The 22,588-nt window shown below is 35.8% G+C and overlaps 2 protein-coding genes across 2 annotated transcripts; both read right to left on the bottom strand.

The window, feature by feature from the left end:
- Nucleotides 1-463: 463 nt before the first annotated feature.
- Nucleotides 464-7,324, bottom strand: LOC110890815. The gene is made up of 11 exons (XM_022138466.2): nucleotides 6,952-7,324; nucleotides 6,410-6,563; nucleotides 5,727-5,794; nucleotides 4,432-4,502; nucleotides 3,028-3,231; nucleotides 2,768-2,931; nucleotides 2,560-2,615; nucleotides 2,416-2,468; nucleotides 1,111-1,279; nucleotides 927-1,024; nucleotides 464-840 (listed from the first exon to the last, which is right to left on the bottom strand). The coding sequence occupies exons 1-11, from the start codon at nucleotides 7,109-7,111 to the stop codon at nucleotides 724-726; spliced, it is 1,314 nt and encodes a 437-aa protein (XP_021994158.1). The 5' UTR covers nucleotides 7,112-7,324; the 3' UTR covers nucleotides 464-723.
- A 2,623-nt stretch (nucleotides 7,325-9,947) lies between these two features.
- On the bottom strand, nucleotides 9,948-17,811 carry LOC110890816 (protein HIGH CHLOROPHYLL FLUORESCENCE PHENOTYPE 173, chloroplastic). Its single transcript, XM_022138467.2, has 16 exons — nucleotides 17,653-17,811; nucleotides 16,033-16,263; nucleotides 15,357-15,515; nucleotides 15,223-15,273; nucleotides 14,441-14,575; nucleotides 14,331-14,354; nucleotides 14,137-14,248; nucleotides 13,882-14,007; nucleotides 13,232-13,281; nucleotides 12,993-13,151; nucleotides 12,257-12,352; nucleotides 12,043-12,158; nucleotides 11,831-11,954; nucleotides 11,556-11,669; nucleotides 10,627-10,707; nucleotides 9,948-10,328 (listed from the first exon to the last, which is right to left on the bottom strand). Exons 1-16 carry the CDS (start codon nucleotides 17,713-17,715, stop codon nucleotides 10,182-10,184), a joined length of 1,788 nt encoding a protein of 595 aa, XP_021994159.1. The 5' UTR covers nucleotides 17,716-17,811; the 3' UTR covers nucleotides 9,948-10,181.
- Between the last annotated feature and the right edge of the window lie 4,777 nt (nucleotides 17,812-22,588).

Below are 22,588 nucleotides of genomic sequence, written 5' to 3'. Positions count from 1 at the left end.
TTTGGATCCACAGTCAAAAAATGAAACCTTTGGATTACATTGGCAAAATGGCTCAAACCACAAGGACTAAAATGGTATTTAACTCTAACTAAAAAATCTGACTGGGTTTGGCCTAAAGGTTAAAACGTGCAAAATTTTGAAACATAAATCACAAAACTTGCAAACTTTTGCGTTAAAAAACACCGCCTGCAAAGTGATGCAAATATAAATAACAAAACTTGTAATTTTTAAACAAGTAAATCTTTCTTATTTTTAAACAACCACCCCAATAACAGTAAAGCAAAATAAAATGCTTAACATTTAGCATAAAACGATTATTTTCCAATCTTTAATTACAACTAAAAATTCTCATAAAGAAAATATAATGAAGATATAATAAACTAGATATGGATGGAACCTAATTTCATGGGTGTGATTATTTTCCAAAATCTTTCACCATTTTTCTCATAACAAACACACCCTAAACATTAACTACACAACCATAACTTGAAACATAATCCTTTACAATATTTTGTGTACATTTATACATACAATCAATACATAATTTCCCCAATATTAAACCTATAAGTTTATTTAACTGCTTACTTAAGTTGCCCGGGTTTGACACCCGATCACACTAGACTATACGGGCATTGCACATATACATACGTGTGGTATACATAGTGCATAAATATACGTATAAATTTGGTTAGTCCGTGTTATTATTTAAAGCACATGCCATAACTACAAACTAGCAGTAATGAGCGAAGACGATTGATGTTGCTTTTCCTGCTGGTTAATGGTGTCGGCAACATGAGCAACCACTCCAGCTCCCGCTTTATGGAACCATTCATCTTTCACCTGAAAATTCCACAAAATCGAGAATAAAAGTTCGCTCTTTTGCATGCGAGATAAGAAAATATCGAAACTGTTACCGACTACCGTACATGAATGTTGTTATGAGCGAAGAACGGCCAAAGCGAAGAGTGGAAACTGACGTCAACTTTTTTCCATCCCAACTGTTGTAACCCGCGAATCATTTCCTCTATATAACCAAAAACCAATGGAGGTTTATTTAGTTACTAGACAACTTAAACTATATGAGAAATGGAGCGTTGGTTCACTCACTACCTTCCATGATTTCATGGTACTCGAGGGTATTTTGGGTAGTTGGTACATTTTGGGCTGCTTCTTTTGCTCTTGCTGCTTCTGGAGGAAAACTCGAGCCTCTGGATTCTACGGGTGGGCAATACTCCACATCGACGACGTGTTTATAACCATCCAACGATTGGAGAGGGGGCTGCCAGTTTTAGCACCACCAATATACAGGCCAGTTATACTACATGCAGTGACTGCGGTCTAGAAATATTTTATATGCATATTGATTGATACCAAACACCATGTATATATAGTTGTGGGTTCAAAATAATGCAAGCCACTAAATACATATAGAAATATTATATGCATATTTATTGATACCAAACACCGTGTATATAGTTGTGGGTTCAAATGTAAGCCACTAAATACATAGGGACCATTATATTCACGATGAATACGCTATACTACTTTAAAAAGTCTACAAATAGTGTATTTACCGGTGAATACATGTATTCATCACGCCCATGCACCCACACGCCCACATGCGCGCGCGCGCGCACACGGTATTACATTTAAAAGCAATATGTACAGGTATTTAATTATTTATGTGGTTTTCACTATTCTCTACTTAAACCAGGGATGAGGATCATTTCAGAACCCTAAATATTTACAAAACTCGCAGAACTCCTAATAAACAATCTTTTTATTTATATATTTTTATATTTATGATAACTTTATCATTTATTATATGTATTTTCATTATTACATACATCTTAAGAGTAATTTTATCATGTTTTATATGAATTTTTATGATTACATATATGTAAACTAGTATTTTTTACATATATGTAATAAGTTGTTACACACACACACACACACACACACACATATATATATGTATATATATATATATATATATAATTTGACTATTACACATATGTAAACTACTCTTAACATGTATGTAATCATAGAAATACATATAATAAATGATAAAAGTGCCCAAAATATAAAAATATATTTATAAAATTATTGTTTATTAGGAGTTCTGAAAGTTCTGTAATTATTTAGAGTTCTGAAATGAACCCAACCCTTACATATTAAAAGGCCTTATTTATAATTATATATATAGGGATGTTAAATACCAAACCAGTTTTAAGTAGAGAAATGCGAAGAACCGCACAAACATTTGTACCTTTATACAGAACACTGTTTTCTAACCGCCTCTATTTCTCTCCGGTTTTGTGGTTTTCACGGTTCTCTACTTAAAATTGGTTTTGTGATGATCACAACCTATATATATGTATATATATATATATTGGGTATATTATAATAATGTACCTTAACAAGCTCGGACTCCCTTCTGATTGAGGATGTGCGGCGACCCACCATATCTAGTAGTAAACGCTAAGTCGAAACAGAAACAAAATACAAAAAACAAAAACAGAAGCATGAAGAGCGACAAATTAAATGCCGGCAGGATACGATCATAGGAGGCATTGGCATACAAAACACGATATTTAAATGCACCGAGAGCAGATCTGCAACAGAAGGCACATAAAACAAAATAAAATAAGCATTTTAATTTTGTAATTTATTTTTATGGCAGTGTGTAAAATGAAAGGGGACATATTTTCATTTGAAGATGAAGGTTTACAACTTTACATATTTATTTAGTTGCGCTTAGTCTTACATAAAATCGGACTCTTCAGCATCTGTCGTCATTCTCAAAAGCAGAGGTGGTCTGTCGGGTTTACCGTCGGTGAGAAACAGCTGACTACCTGTTCGTCCAACAAAGATCGGAGCCATTGGAGCAGCGATTTTTTCTAACATGGGTACACCCAGAAGAAACGGAAGCTAAATCACCAAAAAAAAAAATATAAAAAGGTGTGCATACATACGTAAACAAACTTCACCTCATAATCATTACTATATATGAGGAGAAAGTAAAACCTGCTTGTTCCCTCTAACTCCGAGATGCGGTGTTGCTAGGGTTATGAAACTAATGGCCTCCAGCCCGGCGATGAGACCAGCGGTTCTATCGTCAACACGAGTATAAAGAACACCTACTGCGTATCTTGCGATAAGACCACCAAGCGAATGGGCTAAAAATGATATCCTCTTAAGGTTCTCTCTACTCTTCACCACTTGCCTCACCTGTATGTATGTTCGAACAACGTCCATTAAAACTCTCTCTCTCACTCTCACACGCACGCGTGCGCACACTTATATATATATATATATATACAAAAGATGGACTTTTTACAGGATCCTTTACCTATATATATGTATATATGTGTATTTTAGAATATATATTTATGCATGTAAGGACAATCAAAGACTCATGCTTGTCAGGTTGTACATGTATGTAATTTCCATATTAAAACATATATAAAGCTTACTTGTCTCAAAAGTCATAATATTGGGTGGATGATGCTAAAAACCTATAGGGAATATATAAAAAAATTATATAATTATTTGCACCTAGGGTATGAAAAGCGGTGCGCTTTTGCGCTTGGCGCCATGGTTTTAGACCTTGTCACTTTTGTGCGCTTCTCGCTTTTTAAAACCATGATGTGTACACGTACATGTGTGTATTTATATTTGCGTAGATGTGTGTACAAGAGGCTTGGGCTCGACTTGATTTAAAAAAGCGCGCCTTAAGCACAAAGCGACCTTAGGCGCAAAGAGTTGCGCCTTGTGTGGCATAAGGCGAGCTCTACACAAAAAGCGCACAAAAAAGCGAGCTTTTTTTGGAAAAAGATCCCACGGAGCCGCGCGCTTCTTGTACAGAAGGTGTTTTTGTGCTTTATAGTGTTATATATGTAGGTAAGATGGTTGTACATATAAGTGACTTATACATTAAATCATATATAAACCTTATTTATAACTATATTTTGGGTAAGGGAAGCTAAAAACCTATAGGATATATAAAATAAATTATATAAGCACCTTGCGCTTCACGTACGAAAAGCCCTCCGCTTTTGCGATTTGCGCTTTGATTTTAGACCTTAGCGCTTTTGTGCGCTTCGCGCTTTTTAAAGCCAAGGGGCTCGAGGCCATTTGTTAAACGAGCTCCAAGTTGGGCTCAAGCTCTTAGGCTTCACTCGTGTCAAGCTTTTAACAAGTTGAGCTTAGTCGGGTCCTAACTCAGGTCGGCTCGTTTAAACCCCAATATATGAAAAGGGTACTTTGTTTAGAAACAGAAGATGATGATATGGATGACCAGATGCATACTACATACCTAGACTTGTATATTTGTAATATAACCCTTTATTTGCATATTACTTGTTCATGAACGCGTATCCTACATCATACATAATGCAATAAGCTCCTGACAGAGATTTGGATACTTACTTCATCTGCTAACCGTTTTCCAGCCCCGTCAATTCCAGCAAAGGTTTTAGAGTAAGTGTTACAAGAACTTGCTGCACACATGTTAAAAAATCAAACAACCAATGGGATACACTAAAATAGCATATATTAACAAGGCCCTTTTACCTTGTTTCTAGTGTGGTTACACAATTTCTAAAAAGTATTACTAAATCATCAAACTTTAAAAGGACCATTTTATATAGGAAAAATTACAAGTTTTGTCCTTTATCTTTATACCATTTTTCAGGCGGTGTCCTTTTTAACGAATGTTGACAGACGGTGTCCTTTACTAGCAGGGGCGGATGTATGTGTATACAAGGGGGAGCGCCTGCTACCGCTTGGTCGGAAAATTTTTGACGTTTTTAGTGTAAATTTTGGAAAAATTTGACGTTTTTTCGATTTCGTTACCGCCTATTTATAAAACGTTCCTGCTTGGTCGGAATCCTAGATCCGCCACTGTTTACTAGGTATTTTGTTGCAAGTTTAGTCCTTTACACCCAACCCAGTTAAAAAACCATGTTAATTGTTGACAGGCGGTGTCCTTTACTAGGTATTTTGTTGCAAGTTTAGTCCTTTACACCCAACAATTAACAGGGTTTTTTAACTGGGTTGGGTGTAAAGGACTAAACTTGCAACAAAATACCTAGTAAAGGACACCGCCTGTCAACATTCGTTAAAAAGGACAACGCCTGAAAAGTGGTATAAAGATAAAGGACAAAACTTGTAATTTTTCCTTTTATATATAATATAATATAATGGGTTGTTCAATACACAACCAATTTTAATAGAATACCGCGAGAACCGCATAGCCACTTGTAACCACACACATCATATATACTATCAATATGCTATTTTGTCCCATCAACCAAATTTGGCATTAACCAACTTTAGCCCCTCAACTTTAATAATTACATGTTTAGCCCCTTAACTAATACAACTTTAGCCTCTCAACTTTAATAATAAACAACATTACCCCGTCAACTTTAGTAATGACATGTTTAGCCACTAAACTAAAACATCAACCAACTTTAACTCTCGCGATTTGCTTATTTTTATCTACGTTTTGAACCCGCTGCGATGTGCGGGTGGTAACCCACTAGTATACATATAAAAACATGAACATTTAGCCATGTCACCCATCAAAATTACCTAAATATCAATTTGTATAATGACACTGTGTAGCTCTTCAAAAGAAGAGAATGCGATCAATTAACATGTGAATTTAGACACAAGTGGTGACCATCATGAAAAAAGAATCGAGTATGAGGACGTCATACCGTATATCAAAAAGTGTCGCCCTAACCGTCTTTTGAGCTCCGATTCTACGTATCTCCAGTCACTAGGGCTGCATACATTGATTTAGAGTGTTGTTCATGTCAGTATCAATATATCATACATGAAACCGAAAGCTAATGCACAGTTTCTCGATTCAATTTAAGATATCTTGTTTACGATATTAGGTGTATATCAATATCCCAATATCTAAGCAGTTAATGGGGTAAATATCGGATATCGGTCAAGGACCGGTATATGAGATATCGGTTATCGCGGTGGGATATCGGTAATTTTAATATCATGTTGAATTTATATATATAGCAATTTAACACTAACAATTCAGTATACTCTCCTACCATTAACAAAATAACCTTTTGCAACTTGCAAAACACTAACAGTTGTAGCGAGTAGGAACTAATTAAGACTTAAAACACTAATAGCATCAATAAGAAGAAAGACGACCGGTAGAAGTAGAACTAAAAAGAAAGGTACTAATGTCAGGAAAATCGGTGATACATCGGTCAATATCGCCGATAATATCGGTACCAATATTCTTACCGATATTTTGCACTAATATCTCGCCAGGGGACTGATATATCGGTGACATATTGGCGATATTAACTGCATAGCCCAATATACAACATGTAGGTAAATTCGATAATTGAAATTGAAATTTGTACATTACCTTGCATAGATTCCGTGAACAAGAACAAGAAGATGATCTGGATCTTCATCTTTCACCCCATTGGCACCCGTTGGTGATATAAAACTCCCATGAGTTTGAGCTGCACTCATAGCGTGAGCTCGAAGACGTTGACGCTTCCAAATGTCGTTTACGCCTGCATAAATTCAACCCCGCAATTATAAACAAGAGATAGAACTATCAAACATTTAAATCAAAGTACCAAATCAGATAAAACAAAGTTTGTGAACCCATCTTTAACCATCAAACAACTTATTATATCTTCACCCTTCAACTACCTAGATTATACAATCAAAGTAACCATTTTTATCCTGCAAAATGGGCTATATAAAGCTATAACATGATATCAACACAAACAAACAAACAAACAAACTATTTGGGCAAAACATAAATTCAACAAATACCCTTTACAATCCCCATCAAAAGGTTGGCAACATCTTTCCTCTTGAGTAACAAAAGCAACAACAAAAAACCAAAAAAGAAAAAGAAAAAACCCATTTCAAAGAACCAAAAAAAAAAGTTACCAAAACAATTGGAGAAAGCCCAGGAAAAGGCGTGGCAACAGGAGGATGAAGAGCAGGAATTCGGGTTGGGGTTTGGATTCGGGTTATTATTGGACCCTAAATTAGCGTTTCTTCGAAGAGAAATAACCGGGGGTGTGGTGTAATTAAGCAAGGATGCCATTTGTATGGTGTATCTATATATAGATATAGATATAGAGAGAGAAGGAAGGAAGAGGGGGTGTTGTGTCAGGGTGACACCATCATCATCATCATCATCATCATAGATTCATATGTATGTATATAATCATGGAGTTGTGGAGAACAAGGATGGAAGCCCACGCCTACTTAATTTGTCTGGTTTTTGGCTTCATAGTTTATATCACATTTCACAACCAAGTTGTTTGATATCTTAAAAGTTCAATTTGGATTCACCGAGCTAATAGAACAATGTTTTGATTATAATGTTTGGTTCATGTAAGGGGATAAAGCTGAATTTTTAATGTTATTTTTGTATTATATATGTATGTATTAATAAAATAGACCGGTGGTGTAAGATATAATACACTTGTACATAAAAATGAGTTACGTCTGAAAATTATTAAAAATGGGTAGCGGCATCAAAAGTTACGTTACTGGTATGCTACGGTATTTGAAGGTAAAAGGTTGGTAAAATACCAAACCGAAAGTAACGATCTTGAAAATCGCATAAAATAAGTACCGATACTGAAAGTGCTCGGTATGGTACAATATATAGTATTTAAAGGTAAAAAGTGGGTAAAATACCAAACCGATGCCAAAGCGAAAGTACCGATCTTGAAAGCGTAAAAATGAGTACTGAATTGGTACCGAAATTCGATCAGTACAGTACGATTCGGTACCGAAATTTTTTTCGTACCCAGTACCGACTGCTTATTCCTACTTGTACGTAGTGTTTTAGTGAGGGAAAGAGAACGAGAATCAGATGACATATGAACAAGAACCCGAAGTGCAAACCTAAAACATTATAGACGAGCATTCGAATATGGAACTGGGTAATAGATTAGTTTTGAAAATGTTAACGGGTATGAGACGAGTATGGTGTGAGGTGATACCCAGTCTAACTACGCGAAACATACATATCCGTCAACGGGAATCTACCTGGAAACATTTTGTTTTTCTTTTTATCTTCTTTTATTCTCAGGTAATAGAATAACCTACTAATTCACTTATTTTTAGTCGTCATATTGTAATTTTCTTGGGTAATAAAGTTACATAAAAACTAAAACAATAAGAAAAGTATTTGGAACTCCTAACATACAATTTTAAACAAGCTAAAGGGTATACTCAATCTTTTATTTGTATTTGGATGAGTATGGAACACCATTTTATAATTAGATATGGGACTGTGATCACAGTTACATAATCGTTTTAAAATAGAATTTCAGAGTTCCTCTACTTAAATTTGGTTATACATGTCCATATATATGTGTGACGGTCTCTAACCCAAATATACTTAAAAATAATTTAAAAATTAAATATAAGATTGTGATTATTATTACATATAATCATGGAATTCCATAATTCCCTACTTAAATTTAGTTATATATAATTTGGCTTTTTTAAATGTTCATATGTGTGTGTAAATTTTAAACTCAAATATATTTAAGATATAATCTTAAAATCTAGAAGTTTTGTTTGGCAAGAGGTAAGGTTTAAGTGATGGTGAAGAGTTAACTTTGATAGAAAGTGTAATGAAACTTTTCAAAATGTTAGACAAACTTCACTATCATATATTATCGAGTCGTGTATCGATTATGCTCCTGTCAAGAGTACTTAACTCTCACATGATTTCTTGACGTCATTGTGCTTGATAAAACTTGATTTGCAGTTTGTGCAACCTAAAACATTGAGATAAATGCTTTTGCAACCTAAAACACGAGTCACAAAAAAAGATAATGACGCAATATAGAAAACACACAATGATAAATAAAAGGAATAATGGATTTTAATAATCACAACTATTACCCGTTGGCCGGCAACGGTACCAACTGTAAAAATTCCCACCGGCGGTCCCATCTTTTCACATAGTGGTCTTCAATATACCCTGACTAACAGAACCCTAACGCCGTTAGTCTCCAGTCGCGGAAAAAAGGTTCCTAAAGGTCTGATCTATGGTTACAAGCAGGTTTAGGATGAAAACTTTGAGTTTTCCGGCTAAAAAAATGAGTTATCCGGCCAAAACAAAGTTTTCCGGAGAAAATGAGTTTTTCCGGCGACCTTAATAATCGGGGATTTTTACTAGAAAATGTTCCTAAAGATGCGTAATAAGGTTACAAAGAGGTTTGAGATGAAAATGTTGAGTTTCCGGCCAAAAATGTTTTTTTCCGGCGACCGGAGACTAACGGCGTTAGGGTTCTGTTAGTCAGGGTCCATTGAAGGCAAATATGTGAAAAGATGAGACCGCCAGTGGGAATTTTTGAAGTTAAAATTGCCGGCCAACGGGCAATAATTGGGATTATTAAAATCCATTGTTCCTAAATAAGAAGACACAATGATGTAAAAAAAAGGTCTAAAATCTACAATCTAAACATCTAAAAAACAAAAACTTAAAATCTCACATCATAGAGTTCGATTAGATGATTCCAATATTTTTAGTACACTTTGTATTTGATTCTAACCCGAAGCATAAAAACGATATGTACAGTCAAATTAGTTATATAAAATTCTCAAATATTTTGGTTTGTTTTATAATAATGTATTGTTTATAATAATGTATTGTTTACACCTCTCATCATTTGTATTGTGTTTGATGATCTTTGGTCTTTTTATTTTTTTTCGGTTGAAATTCAAATACTCGTATTTATTTTTAAATCTTAATTTCTCCGTATAATACTTGATTTTTACTACTTCTGATCGTATTTTAATTTTTTTTCATCTACCCTGCACCTCACCATGAGGTTGAGCGTTCAAGTCCAATGATGGACAAATGTGTAGATTTAGTAGGTTGTCTGGTTGATCATATCATAAACCACACGCGGTTCAACTATACATTCAAAGTTTAATTCACCTCAAATGTTCATTTTACTGCTGACAAGATCAAGCTGAAGTTCGACGTGCATCTCGACACATATTTATCAAAATCATTACACATTTATAAAACTTTATGATACACCTTCACCCCGAGATTAACAGGGTAACGTAAAGCTTCAACGTTTGTATATGATGTATGCGTAGTAGATATAGATACAAGATCATCTATCAGTCAGCATCTTTTAGACAGATGCATATGTTTTCTCCAAGTATTCTTTCCCTGTAATGCCTGGTTTTAAAGTCTTGAAGTATTCGTCGTAGTCTTTCTCAGGTGGCGGGTTTTCGGGATCTATCGTGTATTGCTCGCTAAATGGAATCACACATTTCACCTGCCAGCCAGTTACATAAAACAATATGATGTGTTTTAACACATGAAACATAACATATTAACATGTAATACATTTTGACTTTTTGGTCAATGGTAGCACGTTTCGAATCCAAAAATGATATGGGTTTACGAAGAACTAACGAAAAACGCAGCTGCCAAGTTGAATTGTTAAAAACATTAACAGTGAGAGGAGTTTTTGATCTTGTGATAATGCAAAAATCAAGTGAATATTGGATTTCAAAAAAGGCATGTTTGACCGCAAAAGCCAAGTAGGATGAGAATTAAAGATGATATATAACCTCAAAGGTCGTGTCACACGCGTACGGGCTTTCAAGAGCAGCAACACAAATTTTCGCCACTTCTTCTCTTGATATCTTTCCCTGCATAAGTAGTATAGTGTTCAATATAGAACCAAAAATAAGCAGAGAAATGTGAGAACCGCATAAACACTTGCATCTTTTGCTTTAAGTGTGATACATAATGTGCTATGCAGTGAATATCGGTGATATATCGGTTATCGGTCCCATGTAAAATATCGGTGTCAAATATTGGTCGGAATATCGGTACCGATAATATCGTTGATTTTGACCGATATTTCCGATATTTCCGATATTTGACTGATATTCCTGATATCAATAGCTTTATTCTTAGTTCTACCATTCGTCTTTCTTATTGCTGCTATTATTGTTTTAAGTCTTAATTGTTAATTGTTAGTGTTTTAAATCTTAATAAATTCCTACTTGCTACAACTGTTAGTGTTTTGCAAGTTGCAAAAGGTTAATCTGTTAATGGTAGGAGCGAGCGTATACTGAATTGTTAGTGTTAAATAACATGACATTACCTAATTTATTATATATATACGTTACGAATTTACATGGAGATAATTGGTAAACGGGCAACAAGCTGCGCCGCTACTCTTTTTTGAATAGCAAAACTAAGTCTGTTAAATTGCTATATATAAATTCTACATGATATTAAAATTACCGATATCCCACCGCGATAACCGATATCTCATATCCGATAGTTTACCGCATTAACTGCTTAGATAAGGTGATTATGTAACCGCCTACCCCACTCTCTTTCTTTCTCCCATTAACACAACAAAGCACTATGTAATTCGTACAAGTGTATTATGTGGTTTCTTGCATTATTCTCCTTAACATCGGTTTTGTGTTAACGCACCACTAAAAGATGTATGTGTATAAAGAGGTAGTTTATAGAAAAATACGGTTATATTGTCTCCTTGATCAAATATAAGGTCCGCTCCTGCTGGTTCCTCCGTTAAAGCACAAGGCCTAACTATCGTATATGGAATCCCGCTTTCCCTTATCAAATCCTCCCCCTGTCGACAAATCAAACGACCATGCATATTAATAATCATCAGTTATTTGTTCAATCTAAACCGTCTCGGTTTTAAAAAGCGCAAATATGGCACAAGGCACGAGGCGATCTGGAAAACGCCTCATGCACCACATGTGTATACTTTGCATAAATAGAGCCTACCTTCAACTTGAATGTTAGAATAGATCCGAGTTCTTTGTTCAATCTGACAGCAGGTGGTTGTTTACTTAGATCTAGTCCGGGTCTTTCGGGTCTAGTAACACCAGCGGACCCCACGTGCACGAATCTGTGCAGTCATCAACCGACCACCAACGGTTAGTAACTAACCTTTTATCCACAAACAAAACATCATAAAAATATATAGATAATTAAACCTTGGAAGGATGGGCTCTGCTATATATGCGCGTATGTTTTGTACCGGAAGCTGAAAGGGACCTTCTACAAATGTTGGATTCAGTTTGCCGTCGTATTCGAATTTGCTGAACATTAACTGGAAAGGTTTTCGTTTTCAAAATATGTTTTTGGGAAAGAGTGGTTAAGCAAAAACACAAAAGGGATAGTCTTTTTAGCAAAATAAGATTATTAGACCTGAAATGATATGATTTGACTTGGGTCAAAGGGTTGGGCATCTGCAACTGTTTTCGCCCGAAATATCGGTCGTAGAGAAGAAAACGGTAATCTTACCTGACATATTATAGATTTTCAGTTAATAATTCATATTTCTTACCAAAAGAAACAAATAATAAGTTCACCAGTTGGACAAAGTATTCTTTGTCATATCTAACCCGTTTAATAAGCAGACCCGTTTAATTAAATGGGTCGTGTTTGGGTTGACCTATTTAATTAAATGGGTCGTGTTCAGGTTGACCTGTTTAATCAAACAAGTCGACCCGCCAACCTGTTTAATTAAGCAAGTCGACCTGCCAACCCACGTACGACCCGTCTAACCTATCTATTGTACGACCTGCCATTGCTTTGTAATTGCACTTTTTCGTGTGGAATGATATTGAAATTCAATTAAAAAAAAAAAAAAAAAAAAAAAAAAAAAAAAAAAAAAAAAACCTATCTATTACAATCCTCAACCCGTTTAACAAATTTACAATACATTTACGAACCACCAACCCGTTTGGCTCATTTAGATAAATGGGTTAAATGGGTCATGTTCATCTTGCATGATTTTAAGTTTGAGTGGGTTAGGATTGATGTCTGTCACAAATAAATATATGGGTTGTGTTCAGGTCTATCGATGATTCGATGCAACCCGACACGAATGCCACCCATAATTCTTTCTCAATTTGAGCAATAATGATGTGTTGTCACTTACTGATTGCCATTGGTCTTTGACGGTGTCAAAACCAATAGTATAACCCACAGTATCCCAATCACGGCTAGTCCGAACAATAAGCTTATAACGACGTCCATCTCCTTTAAGGCGCAACTCCAAACCATCATATGCAGACAGATTTTCTGCAACGTCAAAGTTCTAGAAAGAAAACATGGTTTAAAACAAATCCCGCGTTTCATTTATTAACTCATTGTGAAACAATGTGGGAAACATTTCACCTTTGTCCTAATACTAGTAAACCCTCCATTGTTTGCGGTAGAAACAGTACCTACAGTTTAAAAAAAAAAAAATTTAAAAAACACACAGAAAAAAATTAAAAAATTGAAGCTTGAGAGGGGCGTCAATCGTGTCGAGTTAATGGGTTGGTGGGTTGAAATGTTCAACCCGAACCCGACCCATATTATTATTTGGGTCAAAGATTTCGACCCTAACCCGCACACATATAAATTAGGGTCAACCCGAACACGACCCGTTTAACCCTTATTTTCAAATGAGTCATACAAGTTGAGGATTTATAAGCGAGTTGTTGGGTTTTAAGCGGGTTATCGATAACATGTTTAATGGTGAGGTATAAGTGTGACAAGTAAATAATATAATGTGTCAAAATTAACATTATTATGACTAACCATGTAAAATAGAAACGGAAAAAACAAAAACAAAAATATAAAAGTTTTTTTTGCCTAAATAGTTAAATGGGCTAACAGGTCAACCCAAACCCGACCTGTTTTTAATACGGGTCAACCCGAACCCAACCTTTTTTTTAAACGGGACGTGCTAGTCGACCCAAACCTGTTCTTTTTCGTGTTGGGTTTCTGGTCGTGTCAAGACCCATTGGTTGAGGTCACAAAATACAATTTTGTTAACATACCTGTAAAAAGACCTGTCGGTCCACCGGTTTCACCACCATTGGGGACTATCCGGAATTGACTTTCACTAACTCCGCCCATCACAACGTCATCTAACGCGCCCCAAGGCAGGTCTCGGGATGTACCATCTGGAAAAAAAGAGAAAAAAAAAACATTACTTATTATCCCAAATCATCAAGATTACTCTCTTTGACTTTTATGGTCAAAGTCAAACAACCTTTTAGATAGTTGACAAAAATCACACAGTTTCATAATACCTTCAAATCCAAAGACTAATTTTCCAGCTTTTAATCCAAGATTCTCCTTTAAGGCTTTTATCAGATTTTGCATTCCGATATACTCCACCAGTTCAGGTGAATCACCCTTAATCTGCTTGCATCAATCAGAAAAATATCAGATCAAATGAATACGAATTTCAAACATTTGTTTTACAAAGCAATGAGTTCTTCACCTCTGGTTCAAAGAACTTGATCCCCTGCAAGCAAAGTAACAGTTTTTTTCATTAGTGTGTATCGTTATCCCCGAATATACGATTAAAGTCAACAAATTTGAGAAAAATACTTGACTGTATTTGGCCCGGTCAGGAGTATCGCCTTCTTTTGGACCAACAATGACTGAAACCGCGTTAATCACTTTCTTAACTCCCTTGAAGTAATCAGGAAGTAAAGTGCTTGCTTTAGTGATATCTCCAACAACCTGAAATACACGATGGAAGAAATTAATCTTAACCGGTTTATATACAAAATGGGTCGATTTGGGTTGTGTTCTATTTCTAAGATAAAAAATTGAGTAAAATGTCATTTTCGTCCCTGAGGTTTGGCCAGTTTTGCGACTTCCATCCAAAGGTTTGTTTTTCCGCATCTGGATCCAAAAGGTTTGAAATCATGCCATTTTCATCCGGCTCGTTTACTCCATCCATTTTTCTCTGTTAAGTCAGGGGTGTTTCCGTCTTTTTGTTAACTTAAAGGGCAATTCGGTTTTTTTCAGGGGTATTCAGTCTTTTTACATAAAGTGAAAAAGACCAAATTGCCCTTGAAGTTAACATAAAAGACGGAAATACCCCTAACTTAACGGAGAAAAATGGATGGAGTTAACGAGCCGGATGAAAATGCCAATATTTCAAACCTTTTGGATCCAGATGTGGAAAAACAAATCTTTGGACGAAAGTCGCAAAACTGGCCAAACCGCAGGGACGAAAATGGCATTTTACTCTAAAAGATAAGTGAAAAGGATGCGGGTCAAAACAGTATGAAAGTCAATGGGCTGCTGACCCAGCCCGAATGTTGTGACTCATACTAAAAGATACTGGACCGTTGTAAAATATTTGAACTAAGTTAACTAACCAAGTCAACATCCGGGCCTAGCATTTTTCTTGCTTTCTCTTCATTTCTAACCTGTACAAAGCATGATAAACATTCATAATAACTACTGCAGAAACAAGATCAATTCAAATATAAGCTATATATAATTGACATACGAGTACTCTAACGGGCAACCCTTTATTTCGCAAGATGTCCACTACTCTTCTGCCAACACCACCGGTGGCACCGGCCACTAACACAATTCCAGAAGCATCCATAGACTTCTCAGTTGTAGGTTCAGTAGATGAAATATTTGCAATTAGGCTTTCAAAGATCTGCAAAATGAAAGGAGGTGAAAAACTTTGATCAGAACCTGTTTTGACCCGAAACCAAACAGAATATATATAGGCTTCGGATCAAGAGAACCCCCCCCCCCCAAGTTGTAAGAACTTAGAGAACTCCGACTTCCTGTGCGAGTTCTGCCACCATTTTTTTGCACACACATAGATGAAAAAGTTACAAACACACAGCTGTAAAAAAAAAATCCAAGCGGTGTTTTCAGCCGTAAAAAGCTGCTGACATCAACTTTACACCCACTATAAGGGTTTTTTTTTACGGTGGTGTAAATCAACAAAAACTATTTTTTTTTTGAAAAAGTTGATTTTTTTAGAATTATTGGTATTTTTTTTTGAAAAAACCTTCATTTTGGTCGAGTTCTCTAAGTTCTCACAGCTCATAGGAGTTTTCATTTTACCCTAACCCTGTATATATATTTGTGTTTTGGCCCATTCTGACCCGTTACCAGACACACCTGTTTTTACGAAATAATAAAGAAGTGACTAAAAGTCCAACCTTAAGAGGCGATGGAGGTCCATTAAAGAAGTACAATGTCTTCACAAATCTGCCAAAGTCCCAACCTTGATTCCTAACTTCTGCGCGTTTGTACGTTCTCAAATCATACGAATGTTGTTGACGAGTGACGGATTTAATTCGGTCATTTACTTTAAGAAATGGATTAGAAAGTCCAGCCGATGACACCCGACTCCTATAAAATCCTGTAGTACCAACCGAAGATGAAACGGTCTGCAAAATGCAAATCACCATTTTCAGCACTTGTTATAGATCAATGACAAAAACAGTTGCATGTAATAGCTTAATGCTGGCAATGGGTCAGGTTTTGGTGATCCCAATGAATGTAAAACCATGTCCCATACCCGTCAGGTTCGCGGGTTTCCCACAGGTATACGTGTTTATGATCTCATGTGCTTAAAAATTACTCGTTGAACCCCATTACTCAAAACCCGATATTAAACTCACACAAGGCAACCATACCATGGCCTGACTAGGCCTGTAAACGAACCGAACGTTCATGAACTGTTCGTGAACTTGTTTGGCGGGAAGTTCGTTTATGTTTGTTTATTTAATAAACGAACGAACACGAACAAAAATTTTTGTTCGTTTAATTAAATGAATGAACATGAACACACCTTGTGTTCGTTCACTTATATCCGTTTATGTTCGTTCATTTACGTTCGTTTATGTTCGCTTAAATTTTAATAAATACATAAATAGTTATATTTATATAAATATCAGGTTTTCTAACTAATTATACAAATATAACTAACTAGTAATTGAGTTTTCTAGTAACTAAAAATGAAATTTAAAAATTTTTATTATAGCGTAACTGATCACTTAATATTTATATAAAAACTACTTAATTTCCGTATCTATAAATCCTAATTTAGATGTGTTTTCGGATGAACTGTAATATATTAGACTTGTTTGTTTGTGTTCACTAATGTTAAATTATGTTTGTTTATATTTGTTCAATTACGTTCATTTGTGTTCGTTTATGTTTGTTCAATCATGTTAATTTATGTTTGTTTATGTTTATTCAAATATGTGCAGTTAATTTTTTTTATGTTCGTTTGTGTTCGTGAACTGTTCATTTCGGCTTTAAACGAACGAACATAAACAAACCCGAACATGCCTGATTTCTTTATGAACGACACGAACAAAAAAATGTGTTCGATTATATGTTCATGTTCGTGTTCGTGTGCAGTTAAAGTTAAATGAACGAACACGAACATGCCCGTTCGGTTCGTTTACAGGGCTAGGCCTGACACCAGCCTTGACAACCGAGCTCTATGTCAACCGGACCCGAAAATTTTATACGAACCACCACGACATGAATGCGAAAATCATGTAAGACACAAGAACCCAAACACGACAAGTATATTCGCGGGCTGACACACATGACCCGTTAACCCGATTTCTTTTTGCATATTGGTAATCAAAAGTTACAAATAAAAAAAAAAAAAAAAAAACTAGACCCGAACTCATTTAGATTAAACTCGAACCTACAAATTTTGTGTTAGACGGAATTTCAAAAGTCATCCAAAACAGCAGTTAAGTAATCAATAACATGACTCATAAATGAAACAAAAAAGAAATCAGGGGTTTTGTGAGTACCTCGTACTTGACGAACTTGAAAGATGGGTTTGTTGTCGGAGCACTGTAGCAACAACACTCCATTTCTGTATGATGTATCAGAAGTTAAATTCACCGGTGATGTATAGAAAATCATTTCAAGTGTTGAAAGTGAAATATAGACCACACGTTACCCGGCAATATATCCTCCAACTCTCTTTTTAAATATGTTTTTTTTTTATTTCTTTATTTTAATTAATGTTAATTACAAACAAAAGAGTTAAATGTCTCGTTGATCCAGTGGTCAGTAGATATTGCAGAGTTGGTCGTAGTGCTTTGATAATTACAGAATTGGTTCTAGTGGTTGCAATTTTTGCACTCAGCTGATTCTTATCACTAACATGTGTTAAATTTCTTAGTTAAGTGTTCGTGAAGTGACTAAATTAGCCTTAAAAATAAAAACAAAACCAAAAAATAAATAACTAAACCTATGTGGGCCCCACCCCTACTTCCCTCAACGCTGGGGGTGTGGCATAAAGCTTCCAGTGACTTTATCACGCCACGTCAGATCCATCTCGGCGCCACGTCATATGGGGGCTTTAAAGTCCCTCCCTTTAACTTGCATCCTCGGCGCACGTCATATGAGGGGCTTTAAAGTCCCTCCCTTTAACTTGCATGGTGTGGTATAAAGCTCCTAGTGGCTTTATCACGCCACGTCAGATCCACCTCGGCGCCACGTCATATGGGGGCTTTAAAGTCCATCCCTTTAATTGAATGGTGTGGTATAAAGCCTCCTGTTAAACAAAACTAAAAAAAATTATTGGTTGAAAATAGGTGGGCCCCACTGCACACACCTTTAACCGTCGTTAACACACTGGCGAGCACATCATGGCGCCCCTCTTTCACTGCCGCGGTGTGGCCGATGGCGCCCCCGGAACGCTATGGAGGATGAGGTGGCGGGGTGGCGTTAAACACACCCCCCCCCCCCGGCCTTAACCACCACCATCATCATCTCCACTCCAACCCATACATTCGAATATGAAAAAGAACGTGTAGAAATCTAAATATTTAAGAGCATTTACATTGGAGCCTCTATCTCCATTTATATAGTTTAATAAAAAAACATTTTTCTATAAATTAAGTTTACTTTTTAAAAAACTGCTCACATCCAACTCTCTATCTATTTCTGTATCATACTCACAATCACTTATTTTATTATTTATTTCTCTTTCCTACATATTCACAATAAAAGTATAGAGGCATGGATACGATACTCTAAATATAGAGGTTTACTTTAATATCTATAAAACTTTCTCTATTATAGAGATTCTAATGTAGAGGTGTTTTTATTATATCATTAACCTAATATTTTACATAAGCTAGGGTATATAAAATCAGTGCCAAAAGAAAAGCAATCCCTGTTTATATGCAAATTAATCAGATCGGAATTTATTACAACAAAATAAATACAGAATCGTTTTTCAAGTCAATTATAAAAGAGTTAACTGTTATTTACGTCTTTATGGTTTGTTCACTTTTGCCATTTCATGCCAAATTTCAAAATTGCACTGTTTTCCTCCCTGACATTTTGGAAACATGCCATTTCAGTCCAAAAAATAACCACACTTAAAAAATTCAGTTAGCTTAGGGGTAAAATTCGTTTGTTTCTAAGCAGTTGGTCACGAGTTCGATCCCGGCCAGCTGCAATTTTGACTGTGGTTACCCCTAAACTAACTGAATTTTTTGACTGTGGTTATTTTTTGGGCTAAAATGGCACGTTTCCAAAATGTCAGGGAGGAAAATGGTGCAATTTTGAAATTTGACCTGAAATGACAAAAGTGGACAAACCAAGGGACGTAAATGACACTTAACTCATTATAAAACTAATCACCACAAAATCAGCTGCGATATAGAAGACAAATCAACAAACCTGTTATTAATTAGTTTTTTTCAGACACTTACACAACAAATCACCACAAAATCAACCTTGATACAAATGGTACAACTGGATATCGATGAATCTATGGAGGCAATCCAAGGTGCTGGTGGTGGCAGTTATATAGTGACGGTCGTTTGCAGGTTCGTTTTTTCGGTGAGGGTGGTGGGGGTTGTGGTTGTTGGTTGGCCGGAAGGTGTACGGTGGAAGTTGAAGGAGGTGACTGTGGTGTCACACCCCAACCGATGGCGGAAATATCGGGGCGCGTGTCACACCCCGATTTCCACGTGTCACCGGTGGGCCCGGTGGGGGTAACGTGACGTAGTTGATAACATCATAGTCGAACAACACAATATATAAATGCACAGCGGAAGCAGAAATAGATTCATTTCAACTTTACATAAACGTAATATTTAATATCACAAGTAGTTGAAACGGATCCACAGGCGGATCAAATAAAATAAGATGAATGTTCAACAGACTTTAGACGCCTAGAACTTGCAAGATTCCTTACTAACGCCCTGAGCAGCTTCCAGCCTATTACGTACTTGTACCTGTCACTTAGACTTTGGAAAATACGTCAGTTTTCACTGGTAAATACACTCAACTGACTCATTTGAAAAGAGTTTATGAAAATTGGTTTAGGCGCACAAGGCACAAAACTATTTTGACACTCGATTAAGATGCACAAGGCAAGCTTAATCTTTTATACTTGGGACAAACTATATCTCATGTTATCAGTTTTACATAACTTGCTCTACATACGGGGCCCGGTCCTATGCCGGTTCAAGATTAACCGACACACCACTATTCCCTTATTGGGAATCCCATATTGGGTATAATCAAATAATAAGCATAAAGCATCTGTCAGGTGTATGCCTACACCCCGTGCTTAGGTCGTGGCCATTTGCAATTAATGAGTCAAGGATATCCAGGACACGGTCGCATTAACCCCCAATGTTTCAGTCAAGCAATACGAATTAAAACAGGTTATTTGAATTTCCCGACACATTGGTCTTCGAATCCCATACCTGACCATGCGGTATTTATATTACCGTATCCCAAGCCCGTAATAGGGAAAATAAGTTAAGAGTATTTACCTGAGCTAGCTCCTGTCTTAAATCGCAAGAATTATAATAACTCAGCCGTATTCACTTAAGTAAGCGTAGGTACAATTTACCGGAAGGCTCTAGTCTGGAACGATGGTATAAATAACCAATTAGAATACTAACGGGTCTTTAATTAAGCATAAGCTTAGACCGGTTAGTTTTAAGGAAATATACGGTTCAAGCGCACGATTAAACGAAGACCGGATAGAACGTGATTTAGACCCGACAAGTTTGAATACTTGTATAATATGGGTATACGAAATACATTCTGGATTTTGAGACAAAAATGATAACGTTTGACCCGTTTCGGTCAATTTACACAAACTAGTTACGTAAACCGAACCGAACGCGAAAAGGGCGATACGGGTAGACAAATGACTCAAATGCAAGTTCCCTGACATAATATGCTTTAAATATGATATAATATCAGTAAGTTATGTTCTATATTGCCCGGAATAATTTTAAACTCAATTTATGCCTTAGAAGGGCATTTTGGTCTTTTTAAAAGATAATAAAAGAGTAAAATTAGAAATCTGAGTTTCGGGTCTGGTTCATACAGTAAATATACTTAATATAACATATTATATCAGTAGGGTATGACCCATATACCAAATTTATCATTTAAAACCAAACTATGCACCGTAGGGGTATTTTAGTAATTTCACAAGGGCTAAAACTGCCAAAAACTGGAAATCTGAGATCATATACTTATACTTACTGTTTTTATATGAAAATATGCTAAACACAACAGTAGGTATAGGTCTTATATGTTTAAAACAAGTATAACGCTTACTATGCGCTTGAAACGCTAAATATGCGATTTAAGGGCGTTTTCGGGTTTTCAAATTAAATCTGAGATTTTTATATTTCCAGAATACTTAAAATAATTTATTCATCGTATAAAATCAGTAGAAAAAGGTTTCGGGTCAAAAGGATGTGAAAAACTCATTTTATGGCTAAAACGGTCAAAACCGACTTAAGCCGAAATGACTAGGCGATCTAGGATCCGTTCAGCCAAAAATTAATTAAAAATCATCAAAATTCCCAGAATATTATATTACATCAGTTGGTAAAAAGTTTTATACCAAAACGTGGCCAGAAATAGGTCATATGCGAAAAGGGCCGTTTATGTAAATTTATAATATAGTTTTACGCTAATGGCCATAACTCACAATCTGGACCACCAACTGATCCGAAATTTTCGGTGCAAGTTTATATATTAGAAATAAAGATTTCTATCCTTTCACTTTTCCAAAAATCACGTTTTATATCAAAAAGGGCAAAATAGTCAACTTTATGCATAAATCGGAAACATGCATTCGAATCGGCTAAGCATAGACTTATGACATAAAATTTCCAGAAAGTTTAACTAAAATAAAAATAGTCAAAAATACTTTCCAATACAGATCTCGAACATGCATGTACGAATCCGAATCGATAGCCTACGAAATAATCATTTTACAAGACTTTCGGTTCCGATTCGTGTCTATACTATAGATTGTCGAGTGGATGATGATAAAACACATTCTTATATGTATTACAAGTTATTTATGATGATCAATCAGATTGCATGTCTAATATATTAACATTCAAGCTTATTTTTGCGAAAATCATTTCTGTTGACTTTTTAGAAACATGTTTGACTCGACAATTAGCATGCATATAGTGGGATTCAGATAGTACCCTTTAGAGGGTTTGTTTCCCACATAAATACCAACATATAACAGGTTTCAATTCGAGAAATGACTGAAAGAAATCCGTTTAATCAGAAAGTCAAAGCTTTTGAACAACCAGTTTGACTTTTAGCAATAATCACAACAAGAACGGATTAGAGAATGAATTGAAAGCTTACAAAGGTCCTATAGGTGTTTAGTGAACACTAGGATTCGACTTTGATGATCAGATTAACTCCAGAAAGTTGCCTTGAATGTTC

Source organism: Helianthus annuus, chromosome 11 (genome assembly GCF_002127325.2).
Source record: "Helianthus annuus cultivar XRQ/B chromosome 11, HanXRQr2.0-SUNRISE, whole genome shotgun sequence".
NCBI classification, from domain to species: domain Eukaryota; kingdom Viridiplantae; phylum Streptophyta; class Magnoliopsida; order Asterales; family Asteraceae; genus Helianthus; species Helianthus annuus.
Note: the sequence above shows the minus strand (reverse complement) of the source record. Positions and strands in the feature narration are given on the sequence as shown.